Source organism: Asterias amurensis, chromosome 11, assembly GCF_032118995.1.
Source record: "Asterias amurensis chromosome 11, ASM3211899v1".
Taxonomy (NCBI): Eukaryota; Metazoa; Echinodermata; class Asteroidea; order Forcipulatida; family Asteriidae; genus Asterias; species Asterias amurensis.
This window is the reverse complement of record NC_092658.1, coordinates 21,199,987-21,217,384: the sequence shown is the minus strand read 5'-3', so window position 1 is coordinate 21,217,384 and position 17,398 is coordinate 21,199,987. Positions and strand designations below refer to the sequence as shown.

Here is a 17,398-nt window from a genome sequence, read left to right as displayed (position 1 = left end):
TAATCAGACAACTTGCGTTAAGAAGGAGTATCATCGTCTTTCACAAGGAAATCTATGACAAACTTCGAGTTGAAATGAGCTAAGTATTAGCTAGATGCCAGTTTTTGTATTGATTCCTTTTTTATTGACTATTTTGTTCATCTTTGATCAATATTTAGTGGACACTGGTTTTATGTTTAGGGCCCTGTGGAATGGAATGGTAATTTTCAGATGTTTACATATGATTCACATTGGCACTTAAACGTAGACATCGCCGCAAATTGGTGACTTATCAGTACTCCCAGATGGTTCAATCGTCTGTCTTGTGTTTAACTCATTCACGAGGTATTATTGTGTGATATGCTGACTTTTTTAAAACCAAAATGGTGTTTCTCGTGTCAATAATTTCAATTATAGGAGTAATTTCGTAATCAAACAAATTCCCCTTCGACTAACAAGTCTGACAGTACATTGGTTTAAAATGGGTTTATTTGGAGCAAATACTTGGAGCACGTATTGGCAATCGTCAAATTTTACACTCCATGTTAAACCTGCATAATATATAGAAGTTTAAGCTCGGCAGTCATCGGAATAATAGAAAATAGCGAAAACACACCCATGTTTTGGCAGTTTTCAAACATCGGTGTACTTTTGTGTGGCCTCGCGAGATCGAAACTAAACATTTTACCAATTCCTCAAAAACATTTCAATATGAATTCCTACCCTATTCTGTATACCATGTAAGTTATATCGCAAAATTTGAAAACAACTTTCAATGTTTATGCCCTACCTGCATGATATAAGGGTGGTGTAATATGTTTTGTAGACTATCGGGACTTATAAAAAAGCATATAAAAAGATGAACAAACTTCAATGAAGCTCATTGCACTATAAGAAGTTTGACTTGCACGACCATTAAAGCCCCAAATGGCTGTTTGTTTTTTAGTCTGAGCTTATGGGAGGTTAATAACCCAATACCAAGGAACTTCATTTGAAGTTCATGATATATTTTATTTATATTCAGTAAGAAGCTGCCGTCCTCACAGAGGAAGCAAATACACAGATCGGTCAGTCAACCTACTTAATGACAAAGTCGAGTACCTTGTAAAGATACCCACGTGTGCACGCATACTAATGCTCAGACCAGCAAGCAAATAGGCAGTCCAACCGGTGTGATATGAGCACCTAGAGACCTCCTCCAGCCTCACAGTCCCCAGCAGACCTCTTGAGACCATTCCTCTCCATTAAATTGTAATAAAAATCACAAATCCCACAGATTATCTGGATATAGAAAGGGGACTTTACTCCAAAATCCTGCGAGTGCCTACGGTGGAGCTATAATAGCGAGTGATCCTAATACTCTGATGGGGGATTTCGGACTAGGAGCCCCACGACCTGGCCGGTGATTATTCGCTAACGGATGCCTCGTACCCTGGGGCAATTGACTCTTCATAAGCTATTTAAGTCCATCAGAGTACGTCATCACACTCTTTGGGCTGGAAGATCAATGTCACGAATTGTCTAATGAAGGCTGTTTTGACAAACTCGAAAATAAATTGCCTTTTGCGCGAAAAATGGGAAATGAAGAAATAGACGTTTAGGCCTATATGATTTGAAATGAAACAGTTGTTTTGATCGTGTTTTAAACCAATCAATCATATATTTTTTAAAGCGCCTATACAATTAAAGGTTTGCTCAAAGGTGCTGAGGCACAGGAGAAAGTTAATAATTAAAGGAACACGTTGCCTTGGATCGGTCGAGTTGGTCTTTGAAAAGCGTTTGTAACCGTTTTTTAGGTAGAAAGATGTTGTAAAGTAGAATACAATGATCCACACAAACATGCCTCGAAATTGCGTGGTTTTCCTTTTACTTCGTCGACTAACACGTCGGCCATTTATGGGGGTCAAAATTTTGACTCCCATAAATGGCCGACCATGTTAGTTCGCACAGTAGAAGGAAAACCACGCAATTTCGAGGCAAACTTGTGTGGATCATTGTATTCTACTTTTAAAACATCTTTCCAACCATATGCGTTTTATAAAAAACGGTTACAAACGCTTTTGTTTTGACCAACTCGTCCGATCCAAGGCAACGTGTTCCTTTAGGTCATTGATGGTAGGCCTCATGAAACAAGTGGGCTTTCAGAAGTGTCTTAAATGTGTTGAAGGATGTTGTATCCTTGATGTGATTCGGAAGTTTATTTCAGAGTTTGTATACCGAGAAGGCTCTACCAGCAAAAGTGATGCGGCTTGTTATTGGCACTACAAAGTATGATGAACCAAATGGTGTCTCAATTCAGCACCAACTTGCAGCATGTCCATGATACTGCAGTGATTTCGAAACTGTTCATTATTACGACTCGTTTAATAATTTGATGGTGACATTAAATACAGCCACGCCATTCAACCCTCTAATGGCTCAACATTGGCAACCTTGTTTGCACAATTCAAGTGTTTTTGTTCGTGTGCTACACATTATTGCATTGGCCCTTGGGAACAATTTGCCGTACATAACGTCCAACACGACCTGGCTGTCGGCTTTTTATTACAAACCTTTCGTCAACTAAATTTGATGGCAAATATTTAGTCCCATCAGGTGTATTCATTGTGATAAGCTTTAAATGGCATAGTTAAGCCATTCGTTATGGTGGGTCGAGCAAATTCAGCGAGTCATAACTCTCCGTAATGAATGGGGGACTTTCAAACCAGGAGGGGATGGAGGTAATTTATTACATTAATAACAGTTGCTTAATTGCTAACAACTTTGTTCCAAACATCTGAATTTTGATGTTGGAAATACAGTTCAATGTGTAAACTGCTCCAAAATTGATGGAAATGGCTGCAAGATACAATAGTGGCCAATGAATATCCATTACCGAACATGTAAAACCACCAACTGAGCAATTTGTTGTCTTGACTTGCTTCTCCTGTCTGAAGATTTGTAGATGATGGTAATAACAAGGAGATTGTCCAGTTTAAACATCCCCCTTGCATAAGATGGATTAAGACAACACAAAATTCCATCTCTTTGTGGACATTTCAGATAATTTGTTGCCTCCTTGAATTTACTGATGCATCTTAGATAGTTTGAGAAATCAATTATTATGTTTTTATGTGTGTCACTTTGCATGTGCATTTGTTTTTTGGATCTTGTATATCCCCCGTCCAAAATGTTCACCTATTTGAGTTAAGTGTCTCTCAAGAATTCTGCTCTCAAGGTAGAATTTTGATTGTTGCTTTGAATTATTGACAGTTGGCTAAGAACATTCCCCAAAGGTCATCCAATTCGTTGGCTCGAATCCCATAGTTTATTATTTCCGAGTCCAACACCTCAGGTGAGAGTTGAACCGAAGACCGACTACCCGAAAGATCAGATATCGCACGACCAAAGTTTGTCCCGTATATGTAAAAAGGGAATGTATATTCCCATTATTACGAGGCACAACTCCCCATGGGTGGGAGACTTTAACAAACAATGAAATGATGAATGCATTCGTATAGGCCTATTACGTTCGAATCCAATAATAGTTCATGATTTCAGAGTCCAGGGGCACCTCAGGTGAGAGTTGAACCGAGTACCGACTACCTGAATGAGCAGATACCGCTCGACCAAAGATTGCCCTGTGATTAACGGGGATACTCTATTCCAATTATACCGAGTCACAACTCCCCATATTGTGTTCTGACTTTACACACAAGTAAATGATGGAATGAATTTGTAGATTCGAATCCCACAATAGCTTATGATTTCTGAGTCTCATGCATAGAGAGCAGATAGCTCGACCAAATCTTGCCATGTGACTATCGATGGAAGCTATATTCCCTTTAACATCGAATATCACAACATCGTACATGTAGATGTTGTGATTAATATTGCAACGGCGTTAACGAAAAAATCATTACGGTTTTATCCCTGCAGCAACGGATGGACAGTGCAACGTGCACTAATGGCCCCATACACCCACGGGGAAAAACATAAGCATACACGCTATGTTTCGTATTACGATTTCGCAAAAATATTCATGTTCTTTTGTCTATATGCACTTAACAGTTTCCCTCAGACATTGTGCACAAATTTCCTTGTGGCGCACCCCAGTCTCAGAATTCTCCTAGAACATGGAGTTGTTTTGTGTTCTCCTTTTTGGCCATCGTCCTTGGTCTCCGCGAGGTACCGAAGATGAGCACACATCGTTGAAGGGTAAAATCGGTCCGTCTCCCCGCAGAGTGTCCATTCTTTCACCCTGCCCTTTTCATATCTCCCTTCGTTATCCTTTAACCTCCTAATGAGTTTTATGGAAAATAGCTCCTTCAAAATCAGACTTCTTATTTGTATCTTTATGCGAACCATGAAAGTACTTGTATTTCATGGAAGGCCATGCAATTAGATTGGGTACTTGACTGGCCTCGATGTAAACTGTTTCCAGCTAAATCCAATGAACTTTTCAATCTGCGCGTCTAAGATTTGCTATAGGGTTATGGGATCTTTTACACAATGCTGGGGATGGGCAATTTATTCATTGTGGATTATTTGCGTAATGAATCGATTTATTCCGATGCATGAAATTGCTTGTCTGTCGAGGCTCGCACATTTACTGCTGTGCAAAGACACAATCGTGGGTACATTTTGTTTGTGTCCATTTCAATTATGAACAACAGTTTATAAACGACCGGTGTAGCAGATCATCAATGCTTTAATAGGTGTTAAACTTGCATCGGTGATAAAGAAAACTATTTGGTACTGAGCATACAGTGATACACTGATCGATGTAAGGATAAAAACCAAATAATAATATATATTAATGTTAGTTATATGTCAATTAACAACCGCTGTGTCAACGATGGTTAAAAATGCTTGAGTTTGTCGAACAGGCCTTTACAAGATTTCAAAGAGTTACTCAGTATTTATATGGGGTTTTCATTTTGTTGTCTTTGTAACATAACGTGAAGCTTTTTTGTTGTGGCTGTTGGTTTTTCGTGCTAATTTTAATTATGAATAACCGTTTGAAAACTACTGATGTAGCACTTATCTCAATTGTTTTATTTGTGTCGATTAACAATCGCTGTGTAAATGGTGAATGAAAGGTGTTTGAATTTGTGGAATACAAGATCTAAAGAGTATATACTCAATATTTATATGTTGTTTATTTGGTATCTTTGTAACAAAAAGTGTAGTACCCATGCACAATTGTTGCTGTGTACTGCTGCTTTCTTATACGGCCATCGACTTAGCACATTCAAAGTTTAACATTATTGTCAAATTTTATGCGATGCCGGTTTTGCTACGTATTCAGTATGCAAGAGCACACCATCCCGCGCCTTGGTCTCTCTGTTTCTGAGTTCCACTGGACTAAGTTTCCAAATAAGGATTTACATTTGTGAGGGGGTAAACAACGCAGGCTAAGCCCCCACTGATGCAGTTGAAAATGTCCTCATGGGGATTACTATAGATGCTGAACCGAGTTCTCAACCATTTTTTAGAAGCTCGGGCGACACGGGGGAAATGAAGATGGGTGAGATGAGAGTTTTAGACGGGGAAGTGTTAAGGACGTACCCCCTGGGCGTGGTTGTGTTGTCTGTAAGACAACCCCGGGCTAAACCGGTCACGGATGCAATCCCCACCTAACCTGATTCCAGTATAAAAAAACACATTAAGTCTTCTTAAAATGCAAAAGATAGATGGCGAGCGAGGTCTCAGCCAAATAAACCACGAAAAGGCTGCGCCCAGATGGAATACCAAACGTGACTACTGATGGAACTTTTAGCTGCAGGGCTTTTATTCCTCGCCGAGAAACAACTGAACCTCTCTAGTTTTAAATCGTGCCATGTTTTTTTTTCTCTCCACCATTAAGTCAAAAATATGTTTGTTTCAATGTGATGCGAATATTGTGTCAGTTTTGGGAAACATTTTTGCCAGACCTTCAGGAAGTAGTATAACGATTTCTAGATAAAAATACATGTCGTTATTGCAGACATTCCCCTATATTCAAGAGATCACTGTATTCTTTTGAATGTGAAATTTTTATTTTTAACAAACATTTTACTTAATCACGTAAAAAAATAACCTCCACACCTATTTAGTTAACCTTTATCAACGCATTCACGTTTTTGCTTCAAGTAAATGATAAAGGTTTTAAATTCTTAATTATTTTTTGCTCGATGGAGCAAAGAACGTAACTAAAGGTCGCCCAGCATATATACCAAGTGGCATTTTTACTGTTAAAGTAACTGCCTTTGAAATGCCGTTGTGTAAACGAACGAATCGCTCACGTTTATGAGCATACAAAATACCAGAGCTCACACTAAAAAAAACTTAAATTGAAGGGAGCTATTTAAAGACCATTTTTAGCCTCTTTTCCTGCAAGAAATAATAAAAATTTAACTTCAAAAGGTCGATTCAAAATCAATTGAGAGCATTTGTACGGAAAACCTGCCCCATATAAATATTTTACAACAGAGGGCGTCTTCCACTGACAATAAATTTCAATCCCGTACGGATTGCAGATGTTTGCAAAAATGAAACATGCAGATAAGATGTTCTCAGAACATGACATTATATACAACCGCAAAATAATCCAGCCAATAAGTTCGATGCAAGTTGTCTCTAAACGGTCGATTACCCATTTTAAATTTCGTGTTTTGTTTTCTTCTTCAAATAAAGATTTTGATAACATACTTACATCATATAGTTATAATAAAGGCATTGTATGGCAAGCTTTCGGTATAGGTTTGTGTTAACACCATGATAATCTACTTTGCTGTGTATACTGTTCTAGAAATCATGCGTGCACGAAAACGAAATAGAATGCGTTGAAGCTTAAGAAAACAAAATTTGAACTAATAAGGAAAGGTGCTTGAACTTAAAGACACTGGACACTATTTGTAATTGTCAAAGACCAGTCTTCTCACTTGGTGTATCTGAACATATGCATAAATAACAAACCTGAGCAAATTTGAGCTCAATTGGTCGTCGAGGTTGCGAGATAATAATGAAAGAAAAAAACACCCTTGTCACACGAAGTTGTGTGCTTTCAGATGCTTGATTTCGAGGCCTCAAATTCTAGATCTGAGGTTTCGAAATCAAATTCGTGGAAAATTACTTCTTTCTCGAAAACTACGTCACTTCAGAGGGAGCCGTTTATACTATCAACCTCTCCCCATTACTCGTTACCAATTACTCGTTTCTTTGAGTAGTTACCAATAGTGTCCACTGCCTTTAAAGGAACACGTTGCCTTGGATCGGACGAGTTGGTCTATAAAAAGCGTTTGAAGTCGTTTGTTATGAAATGCATGGTTGAAAGATGTTTTAAAAGTAGAATATAATTATCCACACAAGTATCACTCGAAACTGCACGGTTTTCCTTTTACGTCGCGAACTATCACGGTCGGCCATTATGGGAGTCAAAATTTTGACTCCCATAAATGGCCGAACGTGTTAGTCGACAGGGTAAAAAGAAAACCACGCAATTTCGAGGCATATTTGTGTAGATCATTGTATTGCACTTTTACAATATCTTTCTAACCATATACATTTTACAACAGACGGTTACAGAACGATTTTCAAAGACCAACTCGACCGATCCATGGCAACGTGTTCCTTTAAACGAGTGTCCATGAAGCTAAATACATTTTGCGCAAACTTAATGGGAAAACTAAACGCTGATACAAATATTGAAACGCAAAACAGCTTTGCCTTTCCACTTGCTTTTTAATTTGAACATGTAGCCCCTGTTCTTTCATATTCCCTAGAGTGTCCTGCACAAACAGTATACGTAAGTTTCCTCAATGGATCGTTATTACTGCGCCTTCTGAATACAAAATGCCATATTGACTCAATTATACAATCATTTGGCGCCAAAAACTGACCCATAAACCTTCAAAACTGTCAAACCATTTTCCCTTTCCCATCGATCCCATAAAAATGGATTCTAGTCACGAGTTCACGCTAATTGTAAAGACGCAGAAGCAGTCTGAAAAATACCACCCAATAAATTAGAAATGTCATTGATGTTTTTTTTCTATGCGCGTAGTCGCGAGTTTGAGTCTGTCGACGGGGCGAACCCAAACGCGGGCAGATATTATCCCCACAAATGTTTCCTGTGCTTTTCAATATAAAAAATTGCAAGCGGGAAGGTCTTTAGTCAAAACAAACATGTAGGAATTAAAGGGATTGGCGTTGGTTCAATAAGGGCAGCGGTGCGATCAAAGTGGCCCCTAGGGCAGGCAGAAGATCAATGCCCCTGCCGGTTCTACAAATCTTTCAATGGGAAATGATTAACGTGCGTTCTGCCAATCCCAATACTAGCTTGGAGATACCAAGCTAAATTGAGGTCGATGGATTAGTTTGAGCTGTTGAAGATCTCAGTTGTTGACCCTCCTTTTTATACGCTAGTCTCTAATTTCCTTCTCGACCGGAGATTTGTTTTGATGGGATGCCTTAAAAATGTAATTGTCCCCTGCAGCACCCCCGTGTACACACATCCATACCACCTCGCCTCGTTGAATTCTTACTTCATGGTGAAACGTATCTTAAGATAAACCCCATTTTGTAGGGTATATTAGTCTATTAGATAGGACTACTCTGTACATGCACTTGGCCGTATACAATAGAGCACAATCAGTTTTCGAAGAAAGACTCAAAATATTTTAATATCAACCCACTGCTTTGTCACACTAAGATGTTAAACAAAAAACATGTTGTATCTTTTGAATTTTGTTAAATCATTGTTTGTTAATAACTGTTTGTTTTTGGTACGGATATTGTGCACCAGTAACCAACTTGTTTCTCCATTTGATAGTATTACCAGCCTGTTTACAAAACTCTCCTTCAATTTACAATCTATAAATAAATATCATAGGTCTATTTCAATAAACAGAACATACACTTGCGGATATATTTGCAGCCACATGGGATAAAATCACCGCGTGTAAATAACTGTAAATAAGTGGAGAACCATTGCCGACAAAATACCTTTTACTATAACATTTTGTCGTATTTTAACAGCGGTAAATTCCGCCGTTATTAAGCCGTGGTGAGCACCGATACGACTTGTTACTACGCAAGCGTGAGAGCAAACAGCCAATGGGCGAAGTGCAATATTGGCCTGATGACATGTGACATACAATACCATGACTGCATCACAAGTACTTTGTGGGTGCTAGGCTGATACGCATGCGCGATATAGTGTGGTGGCGCTACTCTAGCTAGCCACACCGTCTGCATCTTCAGAATTGTATTGAACGATGCCCAACGTTGTACCAATGGCTCAGTTCTGGTATATATATAGCACTCGCAGGCTAAATTTTCCTGCATATTGCCCACATGCAACTTCTAAAGTGAAACCGAGTTGGGTGAACTGACGTATAGCTTCAACTGTGAGTTGCATCGTCGATTGCGAGAAAACGCAGAATGAGTATACAGTGAAACATCCATAGGAACATCTTGGAGTATTTTGTAAGAGGATGAATTCCTAACTCAGTGTTTTACTGGTGAGACTAACTTACAAACCAACTTTGCATTCACTCGTCCAGTTGACCATTGGAGCTAAAAATGGAGCCAACTGTAACAGAAACCTATACATCTTTGTATCCGATGAACGTCACAGACTTCTCGACTCTAAACATAACGGAGGAGGAGGAGGAGGAGGAGGAGGGTAACTTTTCTGATATTCAGCTAGCTGGTAGAATCATCGGTTCTCTTTATATGATTATCACCATAGTTGGTATCGTTGGCAATGGCACTGTTATCTACGTAGTGTTAAGGTTCGCTAAGATGAAAACGGTCACAAACTGTTACATTCTTAACCTGGCCGTAGCTGATGCAGTCTTTGTCACCTTCCTAACACTGATGGCCGTATCCAACTTTATGGAAACCTACTGGATTTTCGGTGCTTTCTTGTGTAAAGTTTACTTTGGTATCGACATGTTCAACATGGTCATCAGTGTATGGTGTTTGACAGCTATGAGTGTGGATCGCTATGTAGCTGTTTGTCATGCCATGAAGTCTCGAAGCTTCAGGAATCTACCAATCGCTACAGCTATCAATGCTTCCACATGGTTGCTGTCCATTCTGGCTGCAATTCCGTTCGTCTATTTCGCTAAGTTAGAACCAGGCAACGATAACGACGATGTGTGTTACCTTTACTTCGAACCCGATCGGGTCCAAAGGATGAGCCAGATAATGGCCATGTGTGTGTTTATATTCAACTTTGTCATTCCGTTGACTGTCATCATAGTCTGCTACGCAAGCATCACCTTGCGGCTACGAGATATGAACAAAAAGACAGGCAAACCGGAGAAATCACGAAAAGTAAATCGCCTGGTCCTGATTGTCGTGATCACCTTCGTCATCTGCTGGGCTCCTTTCTACATTGTAAAGATTCTCTTCGTCTTTGTCGATGCCTTCAGGACATGGAACAAGACTTGGATCATCTCGGACATAACCATGTCGTTGACATACATCAACAGCTGCGCCAATCCTTTCCTCTACGCGTTCTTTAGCGACAACTTCAGAAAGAGTTTCCGGAAGGCGTGGTTGTGCCACTCAAGAAACCAGGCTGAGGTGAGCCAGACCTCCTATGCGAGCAGGTGGAAGTTCGGTAAGAGCGGAGGCAAGGGCAAGTTTAACAAAAAGGGGAAGCGGTTTCGTTTACACGACGATGAGGGAGACGACACCAACGTTTCCGGGTATAACAACCAGTACCCGCTCACAGCTACTGCAGTAACTTCTGTCGTTTCGGAATCATCCTACCCAAGGAATGGTGAGATGAGTCAAGTTAATTTGGATAAACAAGCCGTAGCGAAGGCATAAATGGCTTTGTTGTAAAATCAAGTCATTCTAAGAAAATAGTATTAAAAAGCCTTATAAAATCGTACACCTAGAAAAGAAAGCTTTCGTAAAGAAAACTTTCGTACACAAAGTTGCGAAAAAAATTTCAACTTCCTTTGACAATATAGTTACTAATTCAATCAGTTTGTTTTAAAATTGAACAAAGTGTTTTTATTCAAAAGGTATCCTTTTAAAAGACACTGGACACGTTTGGTAACGAGCAATGGAGAGATGTTGATATGTATAACACATTGTGAGAAACGGCTCCCTCTGAAGTAATGTAGTTTTCAGATATAGGGAATTTCTCACCCAAAGAAGACTTCAGGTCTGAAGCCTTTTATTGGGCATCTGAAAGCACACAAACTTTTGCATCAAAGGTGTGTTTTTTCTTTCATTATTTTCTTGCAACTTTGAACCAAAATTGTCAAAGGTTTGTTACTTGAGGTATATGTTTGGATACACCAAGTGAGAATGCTGGTCTTTAACAATTATCAAAAGTGTCCAGTGCTTTGAACTCAATCAGTTTGTTTGAATTTGAACGAAGTATTTTGATCCAAACTGTGTCCTGTTAAAAGACAAATCTAATTCTACACCAACCCTGTCCGGCACATCGACGTAGTGCTTGGTGGGACTTTGGGTGTCAGACTGTGTCTTCACAATAAAGTCAGTTTGATATTGGATATTGGAAATTGGCCATTCATATAGGTTTGTACAGTGAATGTCTACATTGTACATCAATATTGGACATTGGATATTCACATATAATAGGTTTGTCAGTGGATGTCTACCTCGTACATCGATATTGGACATTGGACACTGTACAAACCCATGTGAATGTCCAAAGTCCAATATCGAAAAAAGTAACGATGATATTCGCTGTACAAACCTACATGTATGTAAATTTCCAATGTCCAATGACAAAACTAACTTGACTTTCATAATTCACACGATTGATGTGAAGGGGTACCAATCCCTGTTAGTACGGCGCAGTATCTTACATAATTTGCTCTCTATTTGAGTCACTGGTCGGCATTTTCTTTTTTTTTATTGGAAAACTTTATAGTATGCTCAATTTCGCTTGTAATCTGCGAAGTTTTGATTTAGCGGGGAAGTTTAAAGGCAATGTAGATGATTTGCAATGATAAGAAGAAGAATGGGCTAGTGGTTTTTCATGTCCAATAATTAAAAATTGAACTTTTCACCATAAAACACATTTTGGAGTAATAATATAAACACCACATTGGAATGTTCACAGGTGACACATGTTTTGAGAATTGTACGATTTCGTTTCTAATAAAACCCAACTTTCTACATAACTCTCTTTCCCAAGACTTAATAGAAGCTTCCTGCATCAGAAATTGAGCATTCTCTTTAAAATGTTTTGAGAAATATAACACTATATTTTATGAAAACATGGTTGTTAACGAAGATAAGGTAAAAAGCATTGGTTATATTGACGAAACTGTTCTAAACGCCAACTCTTTACCAAATAAAACAAATAACGAAATAGTGTTCATAGGAAAGAAAATATGAATACAAATAGGAAGAAACTATAAACAAATAGTAAACTTGTGGGTACAACCATAATTGTGTAAATCTCTTTTGTGGGAGTGTTGGTTTTGAAACGGAGCCGGTGTGATGTGGTCTCGATTTTTCGAACAGTACTTTGCCGGCATAGTGGTCGTTCACTCTGGATATAATGTTAGCTTTTGTCATCTATTTTAGGGAGAATGTTTCGTTGAACGGTTGAACAAAGGTTGATGGACAATCGATTCCTCATGTATAACTGATGCTACGTTACCATATCAAGCAGTATGTGAAAAATGAGAGTTGCTTTTAAACAGTATAGCTTATCATGTATTGTAAATAATGTGGTTCTTAATGTATTAGGCCAATGTAATAGCTATAGCCTAGGCTATAAGATTTGGCCTAATCAGTTTATTTTACTGGAAAATTTACCGTTGAAACAATATTGCTATAAGATAATATTATGTACAATTTGACAACTTGTAAATTATTGGACTGAGGTCTACTATTGCTAACAGGCCATTACTCTACAATGCATTATGTATGTTGTTGACATCTGCATACGTAATACTGGTGTAATTTAAATACAGCACTGCGTGTTTTGCACGGCTTACCATTTGGCATTTTGTTTATGTTCTAATGCATTGTTGTGGTTACCTAGCGACGGTCTTGTAAATAGGCGAATTCCTGGTTTTATTATAAGGAATGCTTTTAGCGATCACCAATAAGCATGCACCAGAGATTGGCCGTGGTATAATTATCTTTCTGCCTGCTACCAAGTAGAACAATTATTACTTCTACTCGCACTGTAACACTGCAACTATATAGACTGGTAAAACTCAGGGCTCAAATGTTGTGTAAATTGACCGCAGAGCTTCATAGCTCCATTTTTGTTTACCGGACCCGAAGACAAAAATCATAACGTGAAAGAACCGTTTACAGAGTTGTACATTGTAAACTGTTTTGATTTTGAACAAGCGCCATAATAGATAATATTTAGCTTAACATGTTTTCACAGAACTCTGGAAAGTACTGGATAAGTGCTTACACATCGATGTAAGGGTAAAACAAAATTATATTCTTCAGCCCCGATGTAAAACTACCATCTATAAAAGATTTATTTCATTTATTTTCTTATACTTCGATGTTCAACAGAATTAATTTTCACTATAGTCTCAACGCCAAATGTTCATTATCACTTTTGTCTTATTAAAGATATTTACACAGTAGGGTATTATTATTCGGTTGGGAAAAAACTATCAAAAATAAACATAAGACTAATGGACTTGTCCTGCCATGGGCTAACTGACCTGGGACTAAAATCACTACCTCGGGCCTGTGGTCCAGTGTTAAATTCCAGCCCTGTAAAATGTCTTAATTCTGACGGGGACTTTCAGCACACTGCTCAAGTATAACAACATTTGAGTTTCTTGCCACAGGCAAACTTTGAATATCGGTAGTCACCATAAAATATAAAAAACTGATGGGAGTTTAGCCTACCCTGAGTGCTGTAATATTATTGTAGATATATTAATACATTTTTAGTTCCCGAATGAAATTCTGTCTTCCGGGGTTTGATTACAACAAATTTAAGCGCAATTTCACAAATTGATTTCGTTTGGAAAGTTGATGCATAGAGTAAAGTCTTTGGCAAAATATGGTTAGGCATGTCACACCCTTTTGCGACCTTGGTTTTTCATAAAAGCTGAAATGAAATATTTCATTGGTTTCTATTTCTGTGGTTTATGTCATGCCTCTACGGTGATTGTCAAACATAATAATAAATACATAAATACATAACATGAATACAACTGTTTAAAGGCAGAGGACACTATTGGTAATTGTCAAAGACTAGCCTTCACAGTTGGGGTATCTCAACATATGCATAAAATAACAAACCTGTGAAAATTTGAGCTCAATCGGTCATCGAAGTTGCGAGATAATAATGAAAGAAAAATAACCATTGTCACACGAAGTTGTGTGCGTTTAGATGGTTGATTTCGAGACCTCAAGTTCTAAATCTGAGGTCTCGAAATCAAATTCGTGGAAAAATACTTCTTTCTCGAAAACTATGGCACTTCAGAGGGAGCCGTTTCTCACAATGTTTTATACCATCAACCTCTCCCCATTACTCGTCACCAAGAAAGGTTTTATTCCAATAATTATTATTAAAATAAATTCAGTCAATCTTCAACAAGTGTTTCTCATTTCCACTCTTTCCGTTGTTTCTTGAAAACAATGCTTAATGATGAAGCGTCATTGTAAATCAGCCATGCAGCACTAAGTCAAAGCGGTAATAACGTTTCAACATGTTAGATATACACGCTGCATATATTCATATATTATTCAAATTCTGCATTGTATTCAACGAAATATGACAGACAATTATCAGTACAGGTCTGCGTATAACGGTCCAGTGAACACAGTGTCCCTATCCTGATATCTGGAAGAAATACCGTTATTACGAATAATATACTTTATGTTTAATATTGCAAATATTGCTGGACACGTACACGTTATTATAGAGTTGGTTCGTGTATATCCTTAATGCAGTATCTATAGTCGCATTTAAAGGCACTGTACACGTTTGGTAATTACTCAAAATTGTATACTTAGCATAAAAACTTACATGGTAACGAGCAATGTAGAGCTGTTGATAGTATAAAACATTGCGAGAATAGCTAGCCGAGCCGCGGCTCCTTCTGAAGTAACGTAGTTTTTGAGAAAGAGGTAATTTCTCACTCCCATAATAAAATAGTTCAGCTGAAGCCCTTTATTTTGCATCAGTCTGATGCAACGAGGTTGTTTTTTCTTTCATTATCTCGCAACTTCGACGACCAATTGAGCTCAAATTTTCACAGGTTTGTTATTTTATGCATATGTTGGGAAACACCGATTGAGAATACTTGTCTTTGACAATTACCAATAGTGTCCAGTGCCTTTAAGGCCTATTGTAGATAAGAGAGACCCGGTCAGTCACTGTCGTCGTTATATGCAAAACGAGTCCTAAAGCGGCATCAAAGTAAAGTATTGTGTCCGGACGCAATTTTTGGCATTATTGCAATATTTATAGCAACGTACCTAAGAACTATATTTAGCAACCGTATACTGTAATTCCATTTTATATTGAAGCTTTGCCAATATTGGAATGATCAATATGCCACATTGATACGGACAAAATGTCACCGAGGTTATATCAAAAATTCAATGGCGTATCAACATGTGCTGTTGTAAAGTATGAGTTACTTTAGTTGCGAAGTGACCAGAAGAAAAATTGAACTAAAGTGGTTCTCGGTAACATTTACATTTTGTGCGTGTGTTTGCTGACCGTTAAACGGTTGATTGGGACAATATTTGTGTTATCACGTCGCAATTGGTGTTTAAATATAACCGGTCTTTGGACGTAATTTTGTTTGCAAGTGACACAATGATGCATCTGTTTGATCAACTAGAATTGTCGCACCTCCTTTTCGTTGAGAGCACAATTTGATCACAGCGCACTGGAATGGTTGTTTGCATCGTAAACATTTCAGTTCAAAGAACTAACTGTTGCATACAATTCCCGTTTACTCTTTAAGGACCGACTATCAGCCCTGAATTTCCGTTTTCATCGTGACAATTTACCCGCGCTAAGCCGACGTCATCCAATGCTGTATTTTCACACGAGGTGCGTTTTGTACAATTTTCCAACCTTGCTGCAATTAAAGCACGGGACCCTTGCTAAATTGCTCTCGTGTGAAAGGGGCTTAATGTATAAACGTTTACGATTTGACCGTAGCTGTCACTAAGGGCTGTAACACCTTTACAGTATGCGTCACGCGTCGATGACATACTCGCGTTTGATAAGTAAACACCTCAGAGCTGTGAATTGCTTCGTGTCAAGAATATTTCCCCTTTTAAGTTTCCTAAATACCTGCTAAAAGGGTATTAACCTTAGATTCAATAACTGCGATTCTGATCAAAGTATTGCAGGCACTTGAGTTTGACGTTTGTTTAATTTCTCTATGATAAAAGCAAGCACGGTCAATCTAGTCAAAGCTGTACCTATAGATGTTTAATTTGCATCGGGGATGATAAAGAGTATTTTTTGGTTTTGCTCTTACACCATACTTAGTACTTTCCCGAGTTCTTTGAAAAAGTCGGGCATATAACTCTGGTGGGGTTCGAACCCTTGGAAAGGACACACACACCAAAGATCTGTTTGTACTTCATATCATTTTTAATCTGTCAGTAATTTTCCAGATTTCTTATATCCCTCATATTTTGATAACGCTTGGAAATCACACTTTTAAAAGTTTAAATTCGCCCGTGGTGTCCAGCCTTTCAAATAATGTTTGTACGATATTTTAGGCATTGCATGCGTGAGGTATCAATTCATATTTGGTTTGCGGTAATGCTGTGTATCTACTAGATGTGGGTATACGTTTGCAAGCAATCGTGAGATCCTATGCTTTGACCAAGAATTATGATCTGTGTAATGTGCACTTGCTGTCTTTGTATGTCAAATCAGAAAACTCTTCAAGCCAGTGGCAACGGGTGTAATATCCGTTGCTTCAATTCACAATATATTGCTCAAATTTGTTGTGCATTATGACAAGTTTGTGGTGAAGGCACTTTGGTGATTCTTAATAATGGTCGGCCCCTTGCCGATGGTGCATGCTTCACTTGGTAGAGGAACGCCTACCGTTTGGGCCGAACTGTACTGGTAGCATCTCAGAAGATGAACAATAGTGAAGGCTTTTCAAAGACTTTTGACATTTTTGTTTGAAGGGAATATTTGTCTCGACGGCAACGCATCATGCTGGTCACTGTAAACCAATCATTGTAATAATTTTGAACTCAATTATGATTATTATAGAGCCTAATATTACTATTTTTATTATTTACTCGACCTTAAAACAAAAGAGCATACAGTACAGTATCAAAATAGTCTGTGAAAAATAACATAAAGTAAATAAAATAAATGCCCTTTATCAAATTTGGCCAGGATTACCAAAAGTGTACTCAAACACTGTGACTCGAAAGTCTGCTTATCCAAAAAATTAATACAGCTGTGGGGGATATTATA

The 17,398-nt window shown here is 38.2% G+C and overlaps 2 protein-coding genes across 3 annotated transcripts in view; both read left to right on the top strand.

Annotated features, from left to right (window-relative positions):
• The window catches only part of LOC139943834 (AP-4 complex accessory subunit tepsin-like), a 226,851-nt gene that overhangs the window by 16,574 nt on the left and 192,879 nt on the right, over nucleotides 1-17,398 (top strand). The gene's annotated exons all lie outside the window — the stretch shown is intronic.
• On the top strand, nucleotides 9,314-11,394 carry LOC139944415 (somatostatin receptor type 1-like). Its single transcript, XM_071941428.1, has one exon. The coding sequence runs from the start codon at nucleotides 9,526-9,528 to the stop codon at nucleotides 10,783-10,785; it is 1,260 nt and encodes a 419-aa protein (XP_071797529.1). The 5' UTR covers nucleotides 9,314-9,525; the 3' UTR covers nucleotides 10,786-11,394.

Excerpts from the sequence above, each read along its gene's own strand:
- LOC139944415 (XM_071941428.1), top strand. The coding sequence starts at position 9,526 with ATGGAGCCAACTGTAACAGAAACCTATACATCTTTGTATCCGATGAAC.